Raw genomic sequence first — 19796 nt, forward strand, 5'->3', positions numbered from 1 at the left:
AAAATAAAATAGGTAAAATTAATTATTTTGTATAGATTCTTTCATTTTAAATATTAGTTATAGGTTAACAAGAATTGAAACAATTTAATCATGATGTTATTGTGATCTTTTCCCCTGCCTATTAAACGTATTGTTTGAAACAATTATACATTTAGCCTATAATTGATAAATAGCCTTGAGATTTTCCATTTATTTGATTGCCATGTAAATCCTCCTATAATAACAAGACTTCCGGTCTGCTCCAGCCAAATGACAGTCTGATAATTGATGAGCAGTGTGTGGTATGACAAACTGTCCTTATCAGGGTTATTAACTGATAACACGCTGCCTCCTCCTCCTTTAAAACGTTGCTCTTTTTCTTTCTTTCATCTGTGTCTATTTGTTTCCAGGAGAAACCAGGAGGCGGAGGGAATCCCTGAACTGAAGTAGTTAGGTCTACTTAACTGAAAACAAACACACGCACACACACTCCTCTACACTTATTCCTCCAATAGCAGAGCAGAGGACGCTGCTTCCCGCTCCGCCGTCCGCCCGGGGAGAGTATTTAGGAGCGCAGCCCATCGCTGGAAGAGGAGACGACAGGTGCACGGGGCATGGCCGGTGGGGTCAGTCTCCTCTCAGGCTCAGAGGGAAGAAGGAACCAGACTCATGGGACCTGAAGATGCGTCTGGAAGTCCCAACTGGACGATCTGATGACTGGGTGAGATTTTCTATTTACCATAACATTAATAGTCCATTTGGGAGATATTAGGCTATTATATTTCCCTGCTTCCACTTGTCTGTTGTTATGCTGCTGCTACCAGGCAACCAACTCAAACTCCAAACACATGACAACTCCTCTTTGCTTTAGGATTAATTTAACCTATTTAAACATATGGAAAATATAGCAATCATTGTTTGAAAGTAGAAATTCCACTTTTGGTTAAAGCTGTAATTCTGTTTGACTCCCTGATGAAGGCTATGCTGAAATGCGTAGGAGTTTTTAAAGGTTAAACATCACTAAGCCATAGGAATAAAGACTTTTAAACTTTTTTTTTTACTATCATAAAGCTATAATTAGTTGTTCCTAATGAGCATCAATTTGTCTGAATCTTTTCTTCATTTTCAGGACATTATGAGGGACATGTTCAGAGACTGTGCAGGAAAGAGGAGGCAGTGCTTCTTCAAGGTAAGATAGGAAGTTAACTCTACGTACTACTATTTTTTATTATCATCATCCCTCCATCCGTCCTCCACCCGACGCTCCAGAGCTGGTGGCGTCAGTGTGGCAGTGTACCGCTGCTGGCTGTGCCACTATCTGATTGACAGCTGCCAGCTGCACTCCTCACTGCTGCTGCTCCTCCTGCCAAACACACCTCTGACCTCTGACCTCTGACCTCACCACACATCCCACTTCACTCTCCTTTAAAACAAACAGTGGAGTAAAGCTGGAATGCACGAGTGAGAAAACTGTGAATTTTCTCACTTAACATGGCTCAGCATCAGCTCCACGTACAGTAGTCAAATCCCTGCATTTGCATAGACAGTGCAGGCCTGTGAGTTGTGACTGGTTGGGAGGCAGTGTAATGTTAGCTGACGTGTCTGCTGCAGCAGCTCACACTGCTCTGCTACCTTAACAGTCACATTTGACTATAACCTGTGAGATGCAAGCATCCCGATCCCCAGACGACATCACGAGATGGTTGGAGACAGCATGTGAAGGAGGTTAGAGGATATTTGAGCTACTGGTATCACTGGTAATAATAATAATCAGCTGCTATGACAGAAGTGAAGTGTTTCTCATCTCTCCTTCCTGTGGGTGGCTGGTAGGCAGTGTCTTGTTAGCTGGTTGATTGAGTATGTGCCAGCTTACCTGCTGCTGCCATCCTACTGCCCATTTAAATCCACATCCAGAAACATGGTAGACTTCTAGTTGTTCATCTGATATAAGATTTTTTGGCATTATTCATTAGTTTGTAAAATAAATGAGATGTCAGACAGAAAAAAACAGCTGTTACATACAGAATATCAGCACCGAGTTGCTTTTAAAACATCAAAGATCCTGAGATCATTAGCAACATGAAATCGTTTTATTGATGGATGGATGTTTCACAAATTTGTTCAATTCTGATCCGTCAAAATGCGCTTCAGCTCAACAGGTGGATTTTAACATAAACAATGCAAAGTACAGACGAAATCAAACTGTAAAAACGTGTTTTAAAAAAAAAATCCAACACTTAAAAGGCTTCACAATCCTTCAGCCGCAGCAGTGGTCATTGTAGGGAATGTTTATCATCAACCATAGGATGGTCCCAATCACACACACACACACATACATACACATACAGCAACATCTTGCACATCTGGGGAGCGAGATGTCGTCCAACCAACAGTTCACAGTCCACCGCTGGTTATTCCTGGACATGACACAGCAGCGTGTCTCGTATCTCATCAATACGCTTCATCATAGCTCCACCCGTTTCTTGAGGATGAGTTCTCGCACCAGCGTCCTGACCTCTTGTCGGATGCTCTCAATCGGCTCGTCGGTTCGCCAGAACCGGAGCACCTTCCCCTCTGGACTCACCAGAAACTTCCAGAAGTTCCACTTTGGGATTTTCTGCACTGAATCTGCAAAATAACAGATAAATCATTAACTCTCATGATGCTTTGATTGTTTCCCATCATAAATCAACTTGTAGGTGCTACAGTAAGGTGCAAAAGTCATTTAAGTGAATGTTTGGACTGCACTGTCTGTTGTATACACATAATCACACTGATGCAAAATCAATAAAAGGCAGAAGTTGCTGAGCTGAGACGCACAATCACATATGTATTTCTATGGTGGCCCTGAGAGCTCAGTACACTGCAGCCCAAAAAACACCAGCAAAACAAAAACACAAACATGCTACATATTCAGAAAATAATTTCATAAACTCACAATGGAAGTGTTTCTGAGGACACAAAAAAGTGATGGACTGCCTGCTCTTGTTCAGTGAAGTTATGAAGACAGTTTAGTGGTGTTACAAAATGAGATGAGTTTGTTTGGTTTATTATGACATCAGTATCACCATTAGCCTTTAGCCTGGTCCGTCCACTTTGTGTCCCCTGAAACACTTCTACTGTTTTTTGAGTTTCTGCAGTGAAACCGATTCATTGTTTTCTGAATTTGTAGCACATTTGTGTCTTTGTGTGTGTTGTCTAAAGTTGCAGTGCAGGGCTGCTGTACATTGGTCTGCAATAACCACATAAAATCACTTGTCAACAAAGTCCATCGAGATTTGACACCCCAGTACACTGGTTCTGGTTCTCTGGATTCATTTTCATATACTGAACAACTGACCAGATAAGCAAAGTCCTGAAGTAGCCTATTTACACAAACATGTGTTTTTTGTTTTCATCTTTGTTAAAGTTCAACTCCTATCTAGACAGATGTAGCCTAAATTTAAAATCAAACATGTGTTGGTTACAACTTCATATATGCAAAGACCTCAAGTCAACTGGCACTAAAATTATATGTTCAGCCTGTGATCTGACAGGTAAGTTCAAGATGTAGCCTATGATAACTGTAAGATACAATAAAGTAGGCTATAGGTCCAGGCTGCACTTCCTTAGTTAGTACACTATTATAACCTATAGAAACTGCAGACATACATGGTGTAAGTGCTTGGCTTTCAAATGTATGAGTGCCTGTTAGTGTGCACCAGACAGATGTTGGATGTTTTCCTGCCGACCTGTGAGGAACTTGAAGGCCGGCTCCGCCTCTGAGCCCATAATTTTGATCTTGCTGAAGAAGGGGAAAGTTACGCCGTATGTGGACTTGGCGAAAGCCTCGATGTCCCGGCTGGTCCCGGGCTCGGTGTCCCCGAACTGGCCGCAGGGGAAAGCCAGGACGTTGAAGTGAGAGGTGCCCAGCTCCCGGTGCAGCTCCTGCAGAGAGCGGTAGTTCAACTCCGTCTGCTCGCTGCGACTCGCCACGTTTACAACCAGAGACGCCTGCACAGGAGGAGGGGGAGACACGCACAGCCCAAAGGGGTTCAAAATGCTTCAAGAAACATGAATTATACAATGAAACTTGAAATAAAGCCACTGTGGATAACTTGGGACTGAGTTTGCACAGATTTGTTGTCAGAGTCAAAAGCCCTGCTGATGATGTGGACTTACTTTTCCTCGGTACTTCTCCAGGGGAACCGACCTCCCCTTCGCGTCTTTCACCTCGAAGGAGTAAAAGTCCTCGGGTTTCCTCGGCTTCACCAGCTGCGTCTGCAGCAGGAACAGACAGCCCACACCGACCGTCATGCTCAGCAGCACCGTCAACTTTTTAGCTTTCGGGTTGGAGGACTTGGCAGGGTAGCCCCCTAAGGCCTCCATCTTGGAGGGGGAAGAACAGACCGAGGAGGTCGGTGGTGGGAGATCCTGTCAGAAGTGTCGGGGCGGACCGGAGGAGGAGGAGGAGGAGGAGGGGGGGAGCTCAGCTGGGTCAAAGCTCCTGGAGAAAACCAGAAAACCAGGACAGAACCGGAAGCTGAGTTCTGATCCCTTAAAAAATAAAACCTGCATTGACACACGATAATCTTTGGATGGACACACACATAGACTGTATGGACACACATCAATAAAAGTCAAGAAATAATTAGGCCCTATCATGTATACAAAATTACAACTCGTTGTGTGTTTTTTTTTTTGCATTTTATAGAATAACAGAAAACACTGAACTATTTAAGTGTTAATCATATTTTTTGTTTGTTTTTGTCATTATTAATATTATGATAAAAAATAATAAACTGTTCAATTTTAAAGGAACACAATCAACCTGGGCTTTCATAAACAAGAAATTGCCAACAACATTCCTGATAAATGCATGTATTTGGCAGTCTTTAAGCAAAAATGTCTGAAATGAAATAAATAAAAATACATTTTATGGTTTCACCTTCTAAAGTGAAGTTTTCTTTTCTCCATTTGCTGGATATGTCACCAAATGTCATCCATGCTGGATTGTGGGAAATAAAATGATTTCCTGACATGTAAGGGACTAATTGATGGAGAAATCAATCAACAAATTGATCTATATTTTTATCATTTCCCCAAATTACCCCTTGAGTTTAATGCTTTTGTTTTGAAGGATTTAACAGGAAGTTTTGTCATTGTGGCATGCTTGACTCTGGTGAAGTTTTGTGGTTTGAAGTTTGCTACAGCAGTAAAGCTTGTGTTAGTTTCAGTTTTCTAGCATTGGTACTTTTTCTTCTTTCTTTCTTTCTTTCTTTCTTTCTTTCTTTCTTTCTTTCTTTCTTTCTTTCTTCTTTCTTTCTTTTTTTTTTAACTTAAATTAATTGATCAAACCATGAATTTGTTTTTCTCCTCAGGGACAAAACGACGCTCATCACGTCTCATACAAGCGCTTCAGGAGGAGGATCATCCAGAGGAGCAGCGCAGCAGAGGCTCCGGCTGTGAGTAGTACACCCGTGGCCGCTGGGTGGCGCTGCGAGCTCAGGTTTGAGCTGGACGCAGTCTGTCAGAGACTGGAGCTGGACTCTCCACCCCCGAGACCCCGGGACCCGGCTCAGAGGGAGGGAGGAGGCCTGCACGGAAACCACCACGGTGAGGAGGAGAGATGTTACAGACCCAGACTGCCTGATACCGCTGTTTCCAGCTTTTCACCGTCACATTTTCTTATGTAATTTTTTGCAATCTTTAAAATCTATGGTGGCCCTGAGAGTTCAGTGCACTGCCACTTCAGAAGACACAGACAAAAACATATATTACAGTGCAAATTCAGAAAACAACCTGCAACTCACAATGAAATGGAGATGTTTTCCAGGACCAAAACAATGTGATGGGCCTGGCTAAAGACTGGCTGAGGCTAGGCTAATAGTACATAGGCCTATATATAACATCAGAATTGTGCAATGTTGACGTTTTTATGTTGTTGTTTTTTAATACAACAAACACCCCTTATCTTCAAACACCACTGATGTAGGCTATAGCCGTTTTTATAACTTGTCTTTATTCAGGTCTGTGACTTTTTTAAGTCCTAGGGAAACACTTCCGTTGTGTTGTGTGAGTTTTGGCAGCACATGTGTTGTCAAATTGTTTTCTGACTTTGGCACATTTTTGTGTATTTGCATTGTGTTTTCTTAAGTTGCAGTGGGCTGTGCTCTCAGGGCCACCGTAGAAATCCATCTGTTACAAAGAAACAACTAAACTTTCACCTACTGCACACACAAGAGGCCTCATGCACACTATACCGTGTACAATTTAACTATGTTATACAAGCAATTGTGATGAAAAATTGTGGTTGTGTCATGTGTACTTTACGTGTCGGTGCAGTGCATGCCCTGCAACTTGCATCAGATGTTTGGGTTAGATTCAGCCACATTTCTCACAACACCTTTAGCCCTCAGTGTTGCATCTCAAAGCCGAGCAGGCAGTGCTGCAGAGTGGCATGGTTATGGGTTAAAGGGCAGGCTACCAGGCAAACGTATTCCCATGCTCATGTGAGGACTGACTGCTAAAATCTACATTGATTTCTCACTCAATAAATGAATATATCGTTAGTTTAATCCCCTTATGGCATCAGCAGACACGGCAGTTTTTGTCCCATACTTGTTTTACAATGTCAGTGTCATCTCTTTGTCTGCCACATCATCTGAGACAGTGTTGCCCAGGGGCGTGTCCCACCGTGGGGCTGTGACACCATCGAACACGCCACCCATCATCTCTGCCAGGGGACGACCCACCGTGCAAAATGTCTCACAACAGGTTTGTTTAAGGAACTTTTCGCTGTGACACTGCAGTTTGATTTAAATCAGTGTGGGTTTCCCCCAGTAAAAACTAAAACAAAAGTTGTGCTGAGAGTTGAAAAGCTTCTTTCTGCAGGTTGTTTCTTCTTCTTAACATGATTTTTTTTTAAAAACTTGTATTTATTTAACTTGTAGTTTTTCCGAGCCACAGTTTGACCTGCTGACCACTGCGGTTAAGGACCTTGCTTACATGCACCACAGTGGTGTTGACGAGGGTTGGATAAGTGCCAGATTTGATCCTGCTAATCCGGGGATCAAACCAGTGACATTCCTTTCACAAGACGCAAACAATGAGGCCAAAGTGTGCGACAGGGCTGAAAATAGATTAGAAATGATATAATAATGAATTATTTGGTGTGTTTTTTTTATCTGTCGGTTGCTCACGAAGGAGTAGCCTATTTAAAGTGAGGCAACAGTGGTTAGTTATTAATGGACAGTGGTTAAGAATAGCTGTGTTAATGAGAGGCTTGACAATAGGTGCAGTGACGCAAAACACATAAATACCTGAATATGTTCATAAATTAATGTCTCTACACCTAAATCAATACCTCAATATGATAATAGATTTTATTTATTATTATATTAAGGTCATAAAATCAGAAAAAATATTTCAGCAAAACACTATCATATTCCTTTGCAGGGATGGATGTGGAGAGCTGCAGGTGAAGAGCAAGCCGATGCACAACAGAACGGTGCAGCATGAATGTTTTTCTTTCTTTCACTTCATTCTTTCTTGCAGCTACAGACTGTACAGTGACATTAAGTCGCACAAACTTTACTATATATATAAAAACAAAACCACAAAAAAACACTAGAAAATAGAGAACAATATACAGTTACAGCAGCGAGCTCTCCATTAATTAAAACACACACAAGCAGGAATGACGAGTGAAACTGCTGTGATCTCATACCAGGAAATGAGAACAAATGGTTGATTTGCAGTTATGTGAACAGTTATGTTAGAGAAAGGAATGTGGAAGTGTAATCAGAGTTTCACCTTGATACACTTATGGAGGCCCATAATGAAAGATTGGACCTGTAATAAAGAAGATAACTAAGTTTAATATTTAATTTTCAATGTGGGTGTCTGCTGCAGTTCTGTAGTGATGTTTGTTCTGATGCTTAATTCACTTTAGATGAGTGAAAGAATTTATGCTTTTGTGTGTGTGTGTGGTTTTGTTTATGATATGTTTTTTTTTCATTTTTTCAGGTTCCGATGCAAAACGACAGGATTCGCAGCCATTTACCGTTCTGGACAAAGCTGCTGTCAGTCTGCAAGGAAAGTCGGTGATGAAGTTGTCAGCACCGTCACTGCAGAACGACTACTGTAAGAGAGGAAAGGAAATAAATAACAACCCCTGCTCAACAAAACCCCACAACACTGTAGAAGTAAATACTATTTGCAGGGGGACTATTTTTAGCCCTGGATGAATTTGTTTCAGCTTTAGTCGGGATTTACCAGTGTTCCTGCTCTTTGTGACATATCCATAGTGCAACCTCGTGGAACATTGATAATATAAATATAATATAAAAAACACAGTATATTGTGGTTCTTTTATAAGCTTTTTATGAGCTATGAGTGAGTTGCATTTTTCCTTAGATTTGTTCCTGTGGCACCGTGAAGAGGCCTCAGAGCCTCATGTTAGAAAATAACATCCATCCAGTAGGCCTAGGTATAACCAGATGTATATGATTGGAGTTCATTTTTATATTTGAATTAAGAGACCATTTTAGTTTCTGTAAAAAAAAAAAGAAAAAAAGAAGATGATGTGAGTGATGAATAAAGGACAAATCAATAGCTCCTGTTTTGGTCAAACTAAAAACACCTCCCCCTGTAATCAGCAAATATCCAGAAAATATATTAAATTGTAGGAAATGCATTAAAATATAGATATAAAACGACCTCACTGTTATTTTGTTAATACAACACAGTGGGTTAAGTCTCTATATCTCTTTCTCCTCTCTCCTCTTTCAGACACCAGTGTTTTGGACTGCAGCTGTGATGGTACCGTTGCATTAGCACTGGGCTCCACCGTTTACCTCTGGAGTTCAGAAACTCGTGCTCTGGTGGGATGTTTGGACCCGAGTCCACAGACCGGACGACCACGCATTCACGGGCGGTCGGTCTCGTCTCTGTGCTGGAGCAGAGACGGCACGGCTCTGTGCATCGGGTCCAGGCGAGGGGAGGTGCAGGTAGGCAGGTGCTTGTTGGGCTGTGGAGCTTCAAGTAAATGAGAACAGAGACGGTGGGATGTGATTCATGCAGGCTGCGGTCGAGGGGGGATGGGGTGTGGGGGGCGCCTCTGCCAGGGGAAGTGTAGACGCTACAGCTGAAATCAGCAGGATGACGGTTTGTGGTGTCGCATCTCTCTGACTCTTTAGTTGTGGGATGTTGAAAAGAAGCAGAGCATGAGGTGTCTACCATCACACCTGTCTGTGGTCGGAGCACTTTCCTGGAAACAGCACTTACTCAGCTGGTTTGTATGCGTCGTCAGTTTAGCGCATTACACAGAATATTACCATGCAGCATGGAATCACACAGAACAAGCACAGTTATTTTATACCAAATCTATTCTGGTTTCATCCCTCATATAAATGAATAAAGGTTAATTAGCCCTAAATATGAAAGGGCACAGAAGTTACTATCAATATTATGTATTAAATGCAATATTTATGTTGTGTGTCCCTGATGTAACAGTGGCTCTGCTCTCGGACGTATCCATCACCTCGACCCTCGGGCCCCTGCACCTCTCGTAGGCGCGGCCGTCCAGCAGGGGGGGGTCTGCAGCCTTCAGTGGTCGCCGGAGGACGACTGTCTGGCCAGCGGCTCCACGGAGGGACTCCTTCATGTATGGGATGGTGACGTAGCAGGAGGCCCCACAGGGTTAAAACAGCCACTGACCACAATGACACAGCCCAGTGCTGTTAAGGTGAGTGCACTTGAAACTAAGACTAACTCAGTGAAACAATAAAACATGACACAACCTGCTAAATTAAAGGTAAGGTGAAATTTTGGACATGATGGTGATGCACTTCTTCAAATGGCCACTAGAGGCTGGCCACTTGATATGGGCTTCCCCCATAGACGCCCATTAAATAATCATGTTCACAAACACGTTTTGGTCTATATGGTTAATTTTCACTTTCATAACGACTAGGGGTGTAGAATAGGTTGAGTTTTTATATCACTCATTGAAATTTTATTAAGGTTTAAATTGTTGCATAATTAAAGATTTTTTTTAAACTTATCTTAGAATTACTCCTTAGCCAGCGGAGTAATTGTGATGGTTAAAATAAATTACTTGTCCCTGCTCTCGTATCTGTGGCACCTTAACACAATCCGTAATCTCTATTTTATGACAGATAGGACTACACAAATATACACATCGTAACGCGTATGATATATTGAAAACAAATAGCAAAAAAGCGACTGGATTTGCATAGTTCCCCTTTAAGCCTCCTCTTTGCCTATTTCTGTATTAGCCAGAAGTTTGGCAAAGTTGGGTACAGGCAAGATGATGACATCAAAACTGTTCTTCAGAAACCTGCGGGTGACGTCGCAGAGGCTGCGTCCATCTTTATTGACTGTCAACAGGGGGGATGTGTATGGTGGCCCTGAGAGCTCGATGCACTGCAAGTTGTGAAAACACATACAAAGACACAAATGCATTACAAATTCAGAGAACAACTTCCTTGTTTTGGCCACGCATAATGCTATAACAACTCAGAACAGAAGTGTTTCTGGGGACACAAAAAGTGGCATCACTTCTGTTTTGAGTTGCTGTGAGTTTTTACAGTGGCATTTTCTGAATTAGGGTTAGTAGCACGTTACACTGCAGCGCTCTGAGCTCTCTGGACCACCGTACACGTGCATCAAATGTCATGACATTTCACCCCCGCTAGTTTTTGAGATATTTCAATTGCGGTTAACCGACTGATCGACGGCTCCATCTGAACTTCCCCTGAACGTGCATGTCGCTGTTACTAATTAGTCCGAGCTGCTCTACCTGCCCCGTTCACAGACGTGTTGTTTGGTTTTCATGACTGAAGCAGCTTCTTGTTCTGTTGATGACTACCTGTCTGTCCTGTAGCTTGTGTAAAACCTGATACCAGTTGTTGTTGTTTGACAATCATGCAAGCATTCCCCTGAGTGGTGTGTTTATTAAACAATGACACTGATTTCCTGAACATTGTTGTGCGTGCTTGTGTGTTTTTTGTGTCAAGGCAATGGGATGGTGTCCATGGCAGAGAAAAACGATCGCTACAGGAGGCGGATGGCAGGACGGAGAGCTGAGAATCTGGGACACACAGTCAGGAAGTTGTGTAACTTCGGCCAACACAAACTCACAGGTGTTCTGATCGTAGCAGAGGTGTTTTAAAAAGAGTTTGTGTGTGTGTGTACATATTGGACACTCTAATCCTAATGTCTCCCATTGCAGATCTGTTCTCTACGATGGGCTGAAAAGAAGAGATATCTGGTCACAGGTCACGGCCTTCCTCATCACCAAGTCATCTGCTGGACCTCGGAGTTTCCCTCCGCCTCCCTCTACCCCGTCCACCAGCTCACAGGTTAGAGAGCCCGAGACACCGATAATAATAATCTAACAACCACTCATCGCCCTCATAGGAATAAATGCACTGCATCACCTGACATGTGCATGCTGAGTAATATTTGGTGTGACAGTTGGTTCACCTCTCCGTCATCTGTCTCTGAGGTATTTAAAAGGCCACTTTGAGCAGACTCATTCATGTCCTGGGCCTCCACTGATTGTGAAACTATGAATGAAACACGTCAGAAATGACTACGTTTGATATGAGATGTCACGGTTTTTCTGAGGTGTTGTGAGATCTACCGTTTTTGAAACATCATTGAAACACATTCATGATGTTTGCCACCCAGTGTTGTGTTGAATATGTTCATAATGAAATGAACAAATCAGTTTACAAATGATGAATGTCAGTTTTACTGCACGGTACTGCCCAGCATCAATAGAGACAGTACAGACACATTTACTGCTGAGGACATTTTTTTAGCATTTGAAACACATAAAAACATGCGACATTATGCAAATTTTGCGACCAGGTATTTCCAGATACAGAACATCTTAACTGCACCTCATTTTAACCTGTCCTTAAATTCTTCTCCACTTTCAGCCATCTCCATCTTTCAAGTCTCTGGTCACATATTGGGTGATTTTATGATGACTTGCCCTACATTTCTTACATATACAGTAGCTCCTTTTAGTGATAAAATATATTCTCAATCTCAACATGGTTTTTTTTGGTCAAATGTATGTAGCTCATGTCTGTAATTCTTCAGTCATACAACAACTAATAATAGTTTGGGAGTGGTGATGTGATGGAGGTTTTAGTGAAAAATAAAAGCAGCCTATTTATTAAGAAAAACAGAAGGTGGTACGAATGCAAGTGAACTGAACTTTGAAGTAGTTCTTTGTAAGTGTGAAATGGCACAACACTGTTTGTTTTTCACAGGAAACACGGTCATTAGAGGTTAAAGGTTCAATCATCGTTTTGTTGTTTTTTAAGGTCATTCTCATCGGGTGCTGCACGTGGCTCTGAACCCCGGCTGCTCTCAGATTTTCTCCGCTGGAGTGGACGAATGTTTTCGCGTCTGGGACCTTTGATAAAACAAGTGACTCTTGACACTGCATGATGAATTTTGATTGAAAGTTGTTATTTGATCGGACCTGTATTAAACTGAACTTGAGTCCGTTCACCTTTTCTTGGTAACATCGCCGTGTCTCTGTGAGCCGCCTCCGCACATTTCCTGACAGCCCCCCTCCCTCCACTTCCCCCATCACCCCCCGCTCTGAGCTGACCACATTACCAATACAAGTACTAACATAGTTCACACACCACAATCTAAAGGTTTCTGTGGCTCCTTAAGTAAGTTTTTTTTTTTTTTTCTATAGCAGTGTGACACAATCACAAACAGTGTATAAAACGGTCCGTAATTAAAAATACAAATAAGTATCAAAACAAACACAAAGGCTGACCTATAAAATGTTTTTTAAAAAGCCGTGGTTGATTGTGTTGCAGCCTCCACTTCATCTTGTGTTAAGTGAATCTACTTGTGGACTCACATGGCAACGGAAGCGGCTTCAAAAAGCCACCACTTGATATTTTATCATGCAGATGAACAGAGCACATTCGTCTGTTACGGTAATTAAAGTCCGTCTGAGTGTAGAGAGGTGCCTCGCTTGCAAGTGTGCAGCCAGACGTGAGAACATTTTGTGCCTGTGGTGGGGAAGACTTCTTTTGATAACAGAAAAAAAGAAAAACAACCCCCCCCCCCTACCCCAATCTTATGGGTAATATGTTTGCAGACGCTAGATGGTGAAACATGTGAGGTTTAGACTTTCTCACCTCAGATATCTGTCATTTTATCTGTTTCACCAACACACTCATCAAGATACAGCCCGGTGGTTAAATGCAGGAGCCACAGTGTGAAAAAAACATTCACAAAAGACAAAGTCAAACAAAAAACATTACATCTCCTACAAATAATAAAAAAACTGCAAGTGCAAAAACAACTAGACAAAATCAAAATGCAACAGCATCCAAGTAGCAACTTGCTTTTCACATGAGCAAAACTGAAACAATGACAGTGAATAATAAAACCATGAACACACTTTGAGAGGCCAGCAGCAGCAGCAGCAGCAGCAGCAGCAGCAGCAGCAGCAGCAGCTGTCGAGTGTGTATTTCTGTGTATTTGCTACAGTCCTTAATCTGGTGCACAAACTCCTGAACAGTCTCTGCCTCTATAATTATTCAAGCATGCAGTTTATAAAACCATCGTCTGTGAGAAACATTGTGCATCAGGTGAAGGAGAAATCAGCTTAACTATAGTCCTGCCTGCTGCTGAGGTACTGATTATGATGAGAGCTGCACAAATCTGATAAATCATTCTCTGTAAACACAGTCAACACAGTTAAGTCACCTTACATCTATAAAACACAGAATTTTCCTGTTTTTAATGTAATAGAAGCAGTTACATAGATTGAATAGTAAGCTTTATTGTCATCATATCAACAGAGTCCATCAACATGATGATGAAACTTCAAGTCAGTGCAGTAAATGCATGACTTGCTCTACATTGTTCTAGCTACTCATTATCTCATTCAGAAATCAGTGGGCGGGAGGGGGAAGAAGCAGGGAAGGGGACGAAAAATGAATGATTGACTGATTGATCGATTGTTTGCCGATGTTCTTTTCTTTTCTTTCTCTCCATCTTGTGTTTTGTTCTCTCTTATCACAAGCTACCTTAATATATCTACCCCCCCCTCCTTTTCCCCCCTTTTCCTTCTCTCTCTCTCTCTTTCCTTTTCTTTCTTCTTTTTCATTAGCTACTCTTAATTGTCTAGTGCTGTGTCATGGCTTGTCTTGTCTTGTCATGTCTTTATGTTTGCTTTATGTCTGTCACTTGTATTGCACAATAAAAGAAAAAAAAACCACAATCAACAAAACAACAAAACCAGTTTAAGAGTCACACTTAAGTCACCCTACATCTATAAAACACTGAATTTTCCTGTTTTTAATGTAATAGAAGCAGTTAAATAGATTGAATAGAAAGCTTTATTGTCATCATATCTACGCAGTCCATCAACATGATGATGAAACTTCAAGTCAGTGCAGTAAATGCATGAATTGCTCTAGATTGTTCTAGCTACTCATTATCTCATTCAGAAATCAGTGGGCGGGAGGGGGAAGAAGCAGGGAAGGGGACGAAAAATGAATGATTGACTGATTGATCGATTGTTTGCCGATGTTCTTTTCTTTTCTTTTCTTTCTCTCCATCTTGTGTTTTGTTCTCTCTTATCACAAGCTACCTTAATATATCTACCCCCCCCCTTCCCCCCCCTTTTCCTTTTCTCTCTCTTTCCTTTTCTTTCTTCTTTTTCATTAGCTACTCTTAATTGTCTAGTGCTGTGTCATGGCTTGTCTTGTCTTGTCATGTCTTTATGTTTGCTTTATGTCTGTCACTTGTATTGCACAATAAAAGAAAAAAAAACACAATCAACAAAACAACAAAACCAGTTTAAGAGTCACACTTAAGTCACCCTACATCTATAAAACACTGAATTTTCCTGTTTTTAATGTAATAGAAGCAGTTAAATAGATTGAATAGAAAGCTTTATTGTCATCATATCAACACAGTGCATCAACACGATGATGAAACTTCAAGTCAGTGCAGTAAATGCATGACTTGCTCTAGATTGTTCTAGCTACTCATTATCTCATTCAGGAATCCAAGTGACAAAGTACACTCTAGTAAACAATTTCCAAAAATAGCCTGCTGCTGCTGGGCGGAGCTTACTTCAGTATTTTTAGCACCTCCTATAAAAGCTCAGCACCTCTCACCTGGTGTTCAGTTGCCTCTGCCTCGTTCGGCCTGTTCACAGACTCGCTTTGTGTGCAGCGTGTCGTGTCTGTTCACCAATGCAACCAGACAGTAAGGGCACAAGTCCAGTTGTGCATTTGTTAGCACCAGATGAATGTATAAAATGGAATAAAACAAGCAGCACATATTATTTAAGTATTAGAGGCATAAAGTTGGTTGACAAATTTTCGACACGTTTTCACTTTTAGATTACGTCATGATCCAGGTGTGCACACGGCATAGCCACTCCCACTCTCTCCACCTTCTTGCATCACCCCACAGTGAGAGCCACTTGTATAAACTTCCCAAACAGAGGCGGCTTCAGCCTCAGAGAGAAAGAGAGAGAGAGAGAGAGCGGATGGGTTGGATATTGCAAAGAAACTGCAGAGTCAGGGAGATTTGGGAAATACTACCAGATGAAAAATGAATGAAAACAAATAAATCACACCTACCTGGATTCATGATTCTTCTGTATGTTTGCCCGTGAGACGCCGATTCTGCAGCGACTGGCTGTTCTGGGTAACTGTTTCCATTATAATCTTTAACACACTGCACATTATGAGATTATTGTTACTTAGAGACGTGGTTGTATTAGATGTGTTATATTTCAGCACACCTGTAGACTATTGTCTTTTTTCAAGATGTAATATAAGTACATACACAACAAAACACAATAGCACCTGCAGAACAACACTAGTAGTCTTCACACGCAGAGACATGACTTTTCTGCAGCAGCTCTGGATAAAATTTAAGCTGCAGAGAACAGATTGCTGTATGAAACCACAGGCCCTTTGAAGGGCCTCATAGTGTGAAGTCATTTTCTCTTTGTTGTTTTTAATCTGTGGTTGTTTATATCTCTCTGTATTCAGTAAGTATTTTTCTGCAGTTTAGTTGCAGTTTGCAGGTGAAGAGCTTTAGTTTTAAGTTCAGTCTGGAGCTAGCTGTGTACTAGAACATGTAAGATGCATGGTATTAGTTTGTATTTGTGCTAGTTTGTATCAATTATTAATGGATGGGTAGGCCAGAAACAGAGCTGTTAATAACCATCCATTCTCCTCTCTTGTTGTGTCCCCTGACTCAGTGATGTGCCATGGCTTTGCGGTGGGTCAGTCCACGGCATCACATTACTTCCTGATCCAGACTCCCATGCCCTGGTCCAAAGCCAGGGAGTACTGTCAGAGGCACTACGTGGACCTCGCTGTCCTGAACACAGAGGAGCAATACTTCAGTCTCCTCAACACCACGTATGCAAGCAAATCCAGCTTTTGGCTCGGCCTGCAGCGCCAGAACTTATCCAGTGCCTGGACATGGGTGAATAGAGAGGAGTTGAGCTATGAACACTGGTTGAAGATGAACTATGAAGGCCACTGTGCAAGTTTGGAGGCCATGTTGAAGAAAGAGCAGAAGCTTCTGGCTCGCTACTGTACGGAGCCACACGGAGTCATCTGTCAGGGTCAGTAATAGTTTAATGTTATTATTACATCTTTTCAAATCAGAAATATCCTGACCTGGATAGATTCTATTGTTTGCTTATTGACTGTATCGTACTAAATATTGCACACCATGTATAGTATACTATAGTAGTATAATCTGTTAAAAAAAAGGCTTGACCTTGACTGACTTTATTACTCTCACTCACAGGTCCAGTTCCCCCACAGTTGGTGGCGGTGGACTCGAGCGCCGACCAGTTGGATCTCAGCTGGAACGTCTCCAGTTTTATGCAGATGACACCACACAGTTACAACGTGACGATATGCAACGCAAGCACTTGTGACACGCTCCTGTACAACTACACCAGTGGCTCTGCAGTGAACATCAGCATCTCCAGCCTAACTCCGGACACTCAGTACTTCATCACCATTGCAGCTGTTATTGATCGGCCCGACAGTGTTACCGGTGAATATACGACCCTTCAAAGTCACCTCACGGCTCTACAGGTCGACACAGGTAGGAGGAGGCTGAAATGCAACTTTTGACTTTGTCGTGACTTTTGTATGGACTTTAGTCTGTTTTGTATTGCTGCAGATGTCTTATTAATGATATATTTTACATTAACCAATTATTTAAATGAATGCATGTGATTATAAACGTAATCCCACTAGCTTTTTAAACTTTTAGGACTCTCAACATGAGTCTTCCAGCACTGGTTATGATTATTAATGTGGGCGTCTCTTCTCCTTCACAGCGTTCACAGTGGCTCGCTATAAGCAATTAGCATTCATCACTTTCATTTTGAAGTCTCTGAAGTTCATGTCTCTGGCTCCGCCCCTGTGGATTCTTTGCTGTATCCTGAAAAAAGACAAAACTCATCTCTTGTGTAAGACAGTTAACATACTGAAACACTCCTCATGACAAGGATACATGTCAAATATAAATTTTTTTGATTTTTTGATTGGTATTTTTTCCCTCTGCAGATGATGATGATACAGCCGATGAGGTCTCATCATTGGAGTTGTCAACTGATGACACAATTATTGATCTGCTACCAGAGAAAACCGGAGGAGTCGACTAAAGACAGACAGATCTTTGAGTACTGGGGTCTAGACTGCAGAGAAAGACTGTTCTCTCTTCTGGTAACCTTGTTCACAGTCATGTGATTTACATGAAAATGAAAATATCCTGAACAGGCTGATCATACAACCAAAAGGAAGAGATGAGTTTGTGATGAGTAATCAGAGATGATGTTTGATGAATTTAGAATTGGATAAAATTGGCCAGTTTAAGGAAAACTAAACACACCAGGAAAAACATACAGTAGACATGTAAATGGGACAACGAGGAGTTTTGGAAAAGCGAAGCGTTTTCACACTACATTTATGAGCCTCTGTGCGCACCGTAGAATTCATCGACCGGCGCAAGACGGACTCATGTTTTCATTCATCAATAATTAAAAGTCAGAGGTTCAAAGAGGTTCAGTTACCGTCGTAGTACCGACCATAAATGGCAATACGGCGGCGTTATTCTCATGAGCGTCCGCGAAACCGAAAGTAAGGAAATGCTGGTCGGCTCGCCCAGCATTTCCACCATTAATTAAAATAACAAAATAACGATAGAGACAAAACAATATATTTATCGAAAATGGGCCCATTAACAAGTGTCGGTAGCGTAGATTCATCCACATTAACGTGAGACTTTTTTAATAACCAAATAGAAACTCCTCGTTGTCCCTTTAATTGTGCTGGTCCTGGTGCCTTTCATCAGCAAACGTTTAAGTTAAGCTAAATAATCATATAGTGACAGAAAAGAAGACATGGTCATGGCTGAGTAGTTTAGCCTATTAGAGATAACGTGTCTTTTGAAATCAGTCCTACAACCTTTGACCTCAGTTCAGTTCCTTGCTGTAATCAATCATCACTGCTACTAGATGTCACACTTGATGTCTTCAGCCACACCTCAGGCTCCGTTTGTGTTTTTGTTATGTTCATTTTACATATAGCTAAAACTAGTTAGCTGTTTTATTATTTAATTGTTTGAAATCTTATTCACCGAACGTTTAAAGCGCACAACCTATAACTAGACCTATGAATATGTGGCATCGTCTGTCATAGTGGGGGAGCCACAATAACTAGAAGTAAAGAGTCATTACTTCACTGAGCTGCAGAGGTGGGTAGGGTAGCCAGAAAAAATTACTTAAGTAAGAGTATTGTTACTTTAGAATAATATTACTCAAGTCAAAGTAAAAAAGTAGCCATCCAAGTATTTACCTGAGTAAGAGCAAAAAGTAGGCTACTTGGTGAAAAAACTACTCAAGTTGAGTAACTGCTGAGTAAGCTCTGATTTACCCGTTTAATAATAAGGGCATGAATGTAATCAAATACAGGAAAAAAAAGAAAAACAATGAACATTGAGCGATAAAAATAAGCAGCGAGTAGTGAGCGGAATGTAGCTCAATGTAGCGGAGTAAAAGTACCGCTTCTTCTTCTCAAATATACTCAAGTAAAAGTAAAAAGTAAGCTGCATTAAAACTAATCTTACAAGTCCAATTTATCCAAAAAGTTACTTAAGTAAATGTAACAGAGTAAATGTCATGCATTACTATACCCACCTCTGCTGAGCTGTAAACACAGCAGTGGGGAACCCTGCTCTAGGCTGAACATATCAGTAATGTAGACATTTAACTCTTGTATCAGATATGTGAATGTAATCTCGTTTATTTGATAATTATTGTCTTCTCTTTCCAAAAAAAAAAAGGTAAGCTCTTACTTTGAGCTTATCATCTCTTCCACTAAAAGTGACAAAATACCTGCATCACTTTGTTATTTGGTCATATCTGAGAGAATGTACCATACCATGGCATAAGCTAATCATTAACTACAGTGAAACATGTGGATAACAGTAACAGTAACATGGTTTCTAAATGTAGTTCAATCAGGGTATTAACTCCATGTGGATGCAGCTGAGCTGGTAAAAAGTCCTTCTGTTTCTCACATGAATCGGCAGCAAATAAAAAAAAGTATTATTTCTTTTTATTTTTATTACTCAGTATGGCAAATAAATTATTTATCCTGTATTTAGAAATACAGAAAATGTGAAAAAGGTCCATTAAATGGGTAAATTTAATCTGGTGTCTCTGGCCAGACGTTACATTGGACCTAAAAAAGTGTCAAAAAGCCTTGACT

At 41.2% G+C, this 19796-nt stretch overlaps 3 protein-coding genes across 4 annotated transcripts; 2 read left to right on the plus strand and 1 right to left on the minus strand.

The window, feature by feature from the left end:
• Positions 1-576: 576 nt before the first annotated feature.
• On the plus strand, positions 577-12507 carry LOC146981085 (cell division cycle protein 20 homolog B-like). Of its 2 annotated transcripts, none has more exons than XM_085786036.1 (12): positions 577-700; positions 1109-1168; positions 5340-5574; positions 6632-6735; positions 7417-7438; positions 7987-8103; positions 8752-8969; positions 9159-9253; positions 9475-9706; positions 11001-11126; positions 11216-11345; positions 12324-12507. In XM_085786036.1, the coding sequence occupies exons 1-12, from the start codon at positions 662-664 to the stop codon at positions 12419-12421; spliced, it is 1476 nt and encodes a 491-aa protein (XP_085642162.1). In that variant the 5' UTR covers positions 577-661; the 3' UTR covers positions 12422-12507. The 2 variants fall into 2 exon arrangements, with proteins under 2 accessions (XP_085642162.1, XP_085642161.1); XM_085786035.1 differs by having other exon boundaries at positions 596-700; positions 7417-7468.
• Positions 2203-4426, minus strand: gpx8 (glutathione peroxidase 8 (putative)). Its single transcript, XM_085786037.1, has 3 exons — positions 4141-4426; positions 3711-3972; positions 2203-2607 (listed from the first exon to the last, which is right to left on the minus strand). The coding sequence occupies exons 1-3, from the start codon at positions 4345-4347 to the stop codon at positions 2444-2446; spliced, it is 633 nt and encodes a 210-aa protein (XP_085642163.1). The 5' UTR covers positions 4348-4426; the 3' UTR covers positions 2203-2443.
• Positions 12508-15508: 3001 nt separating the features above from the next.
• On the plus strand, positions 15509-17805 carry LOC146981087 (uncharacterized). Its single transcript, XM_085788117.1, has 5 exons — positions 15509-15696; positions 16259-16630; positions 16819-17124; positions 17363-17494; positions 17592-17805. The coding sequence occupies exons 1-5, from the start codon at positions 15651-15653 to the stop codon at positions 17687-17689; spliced, it is 954 nt and encodes a 317-aa protein (XP_085644243.1). The 5' UTR covers positions 15509-15650; the 3' UTR covers positions 17690-17805.
• Positions 17806-19796: the final 1991 nt, after the last annotated feature.

Source organism: Trachurus japonicus, chromosome 9 (genome assembly GCF_045865225.1).
Source record: "Trachurus japonicus isolate A0001 chromosome 9, Traja_1.0".
NCBI classification, from domain to species: domain Eukaryota; kingdom Metazoa; phylum Chordata; class Actinopteri; order Carangiformes; family Carangidae; genus Trachurus; species Trachurus japonicus.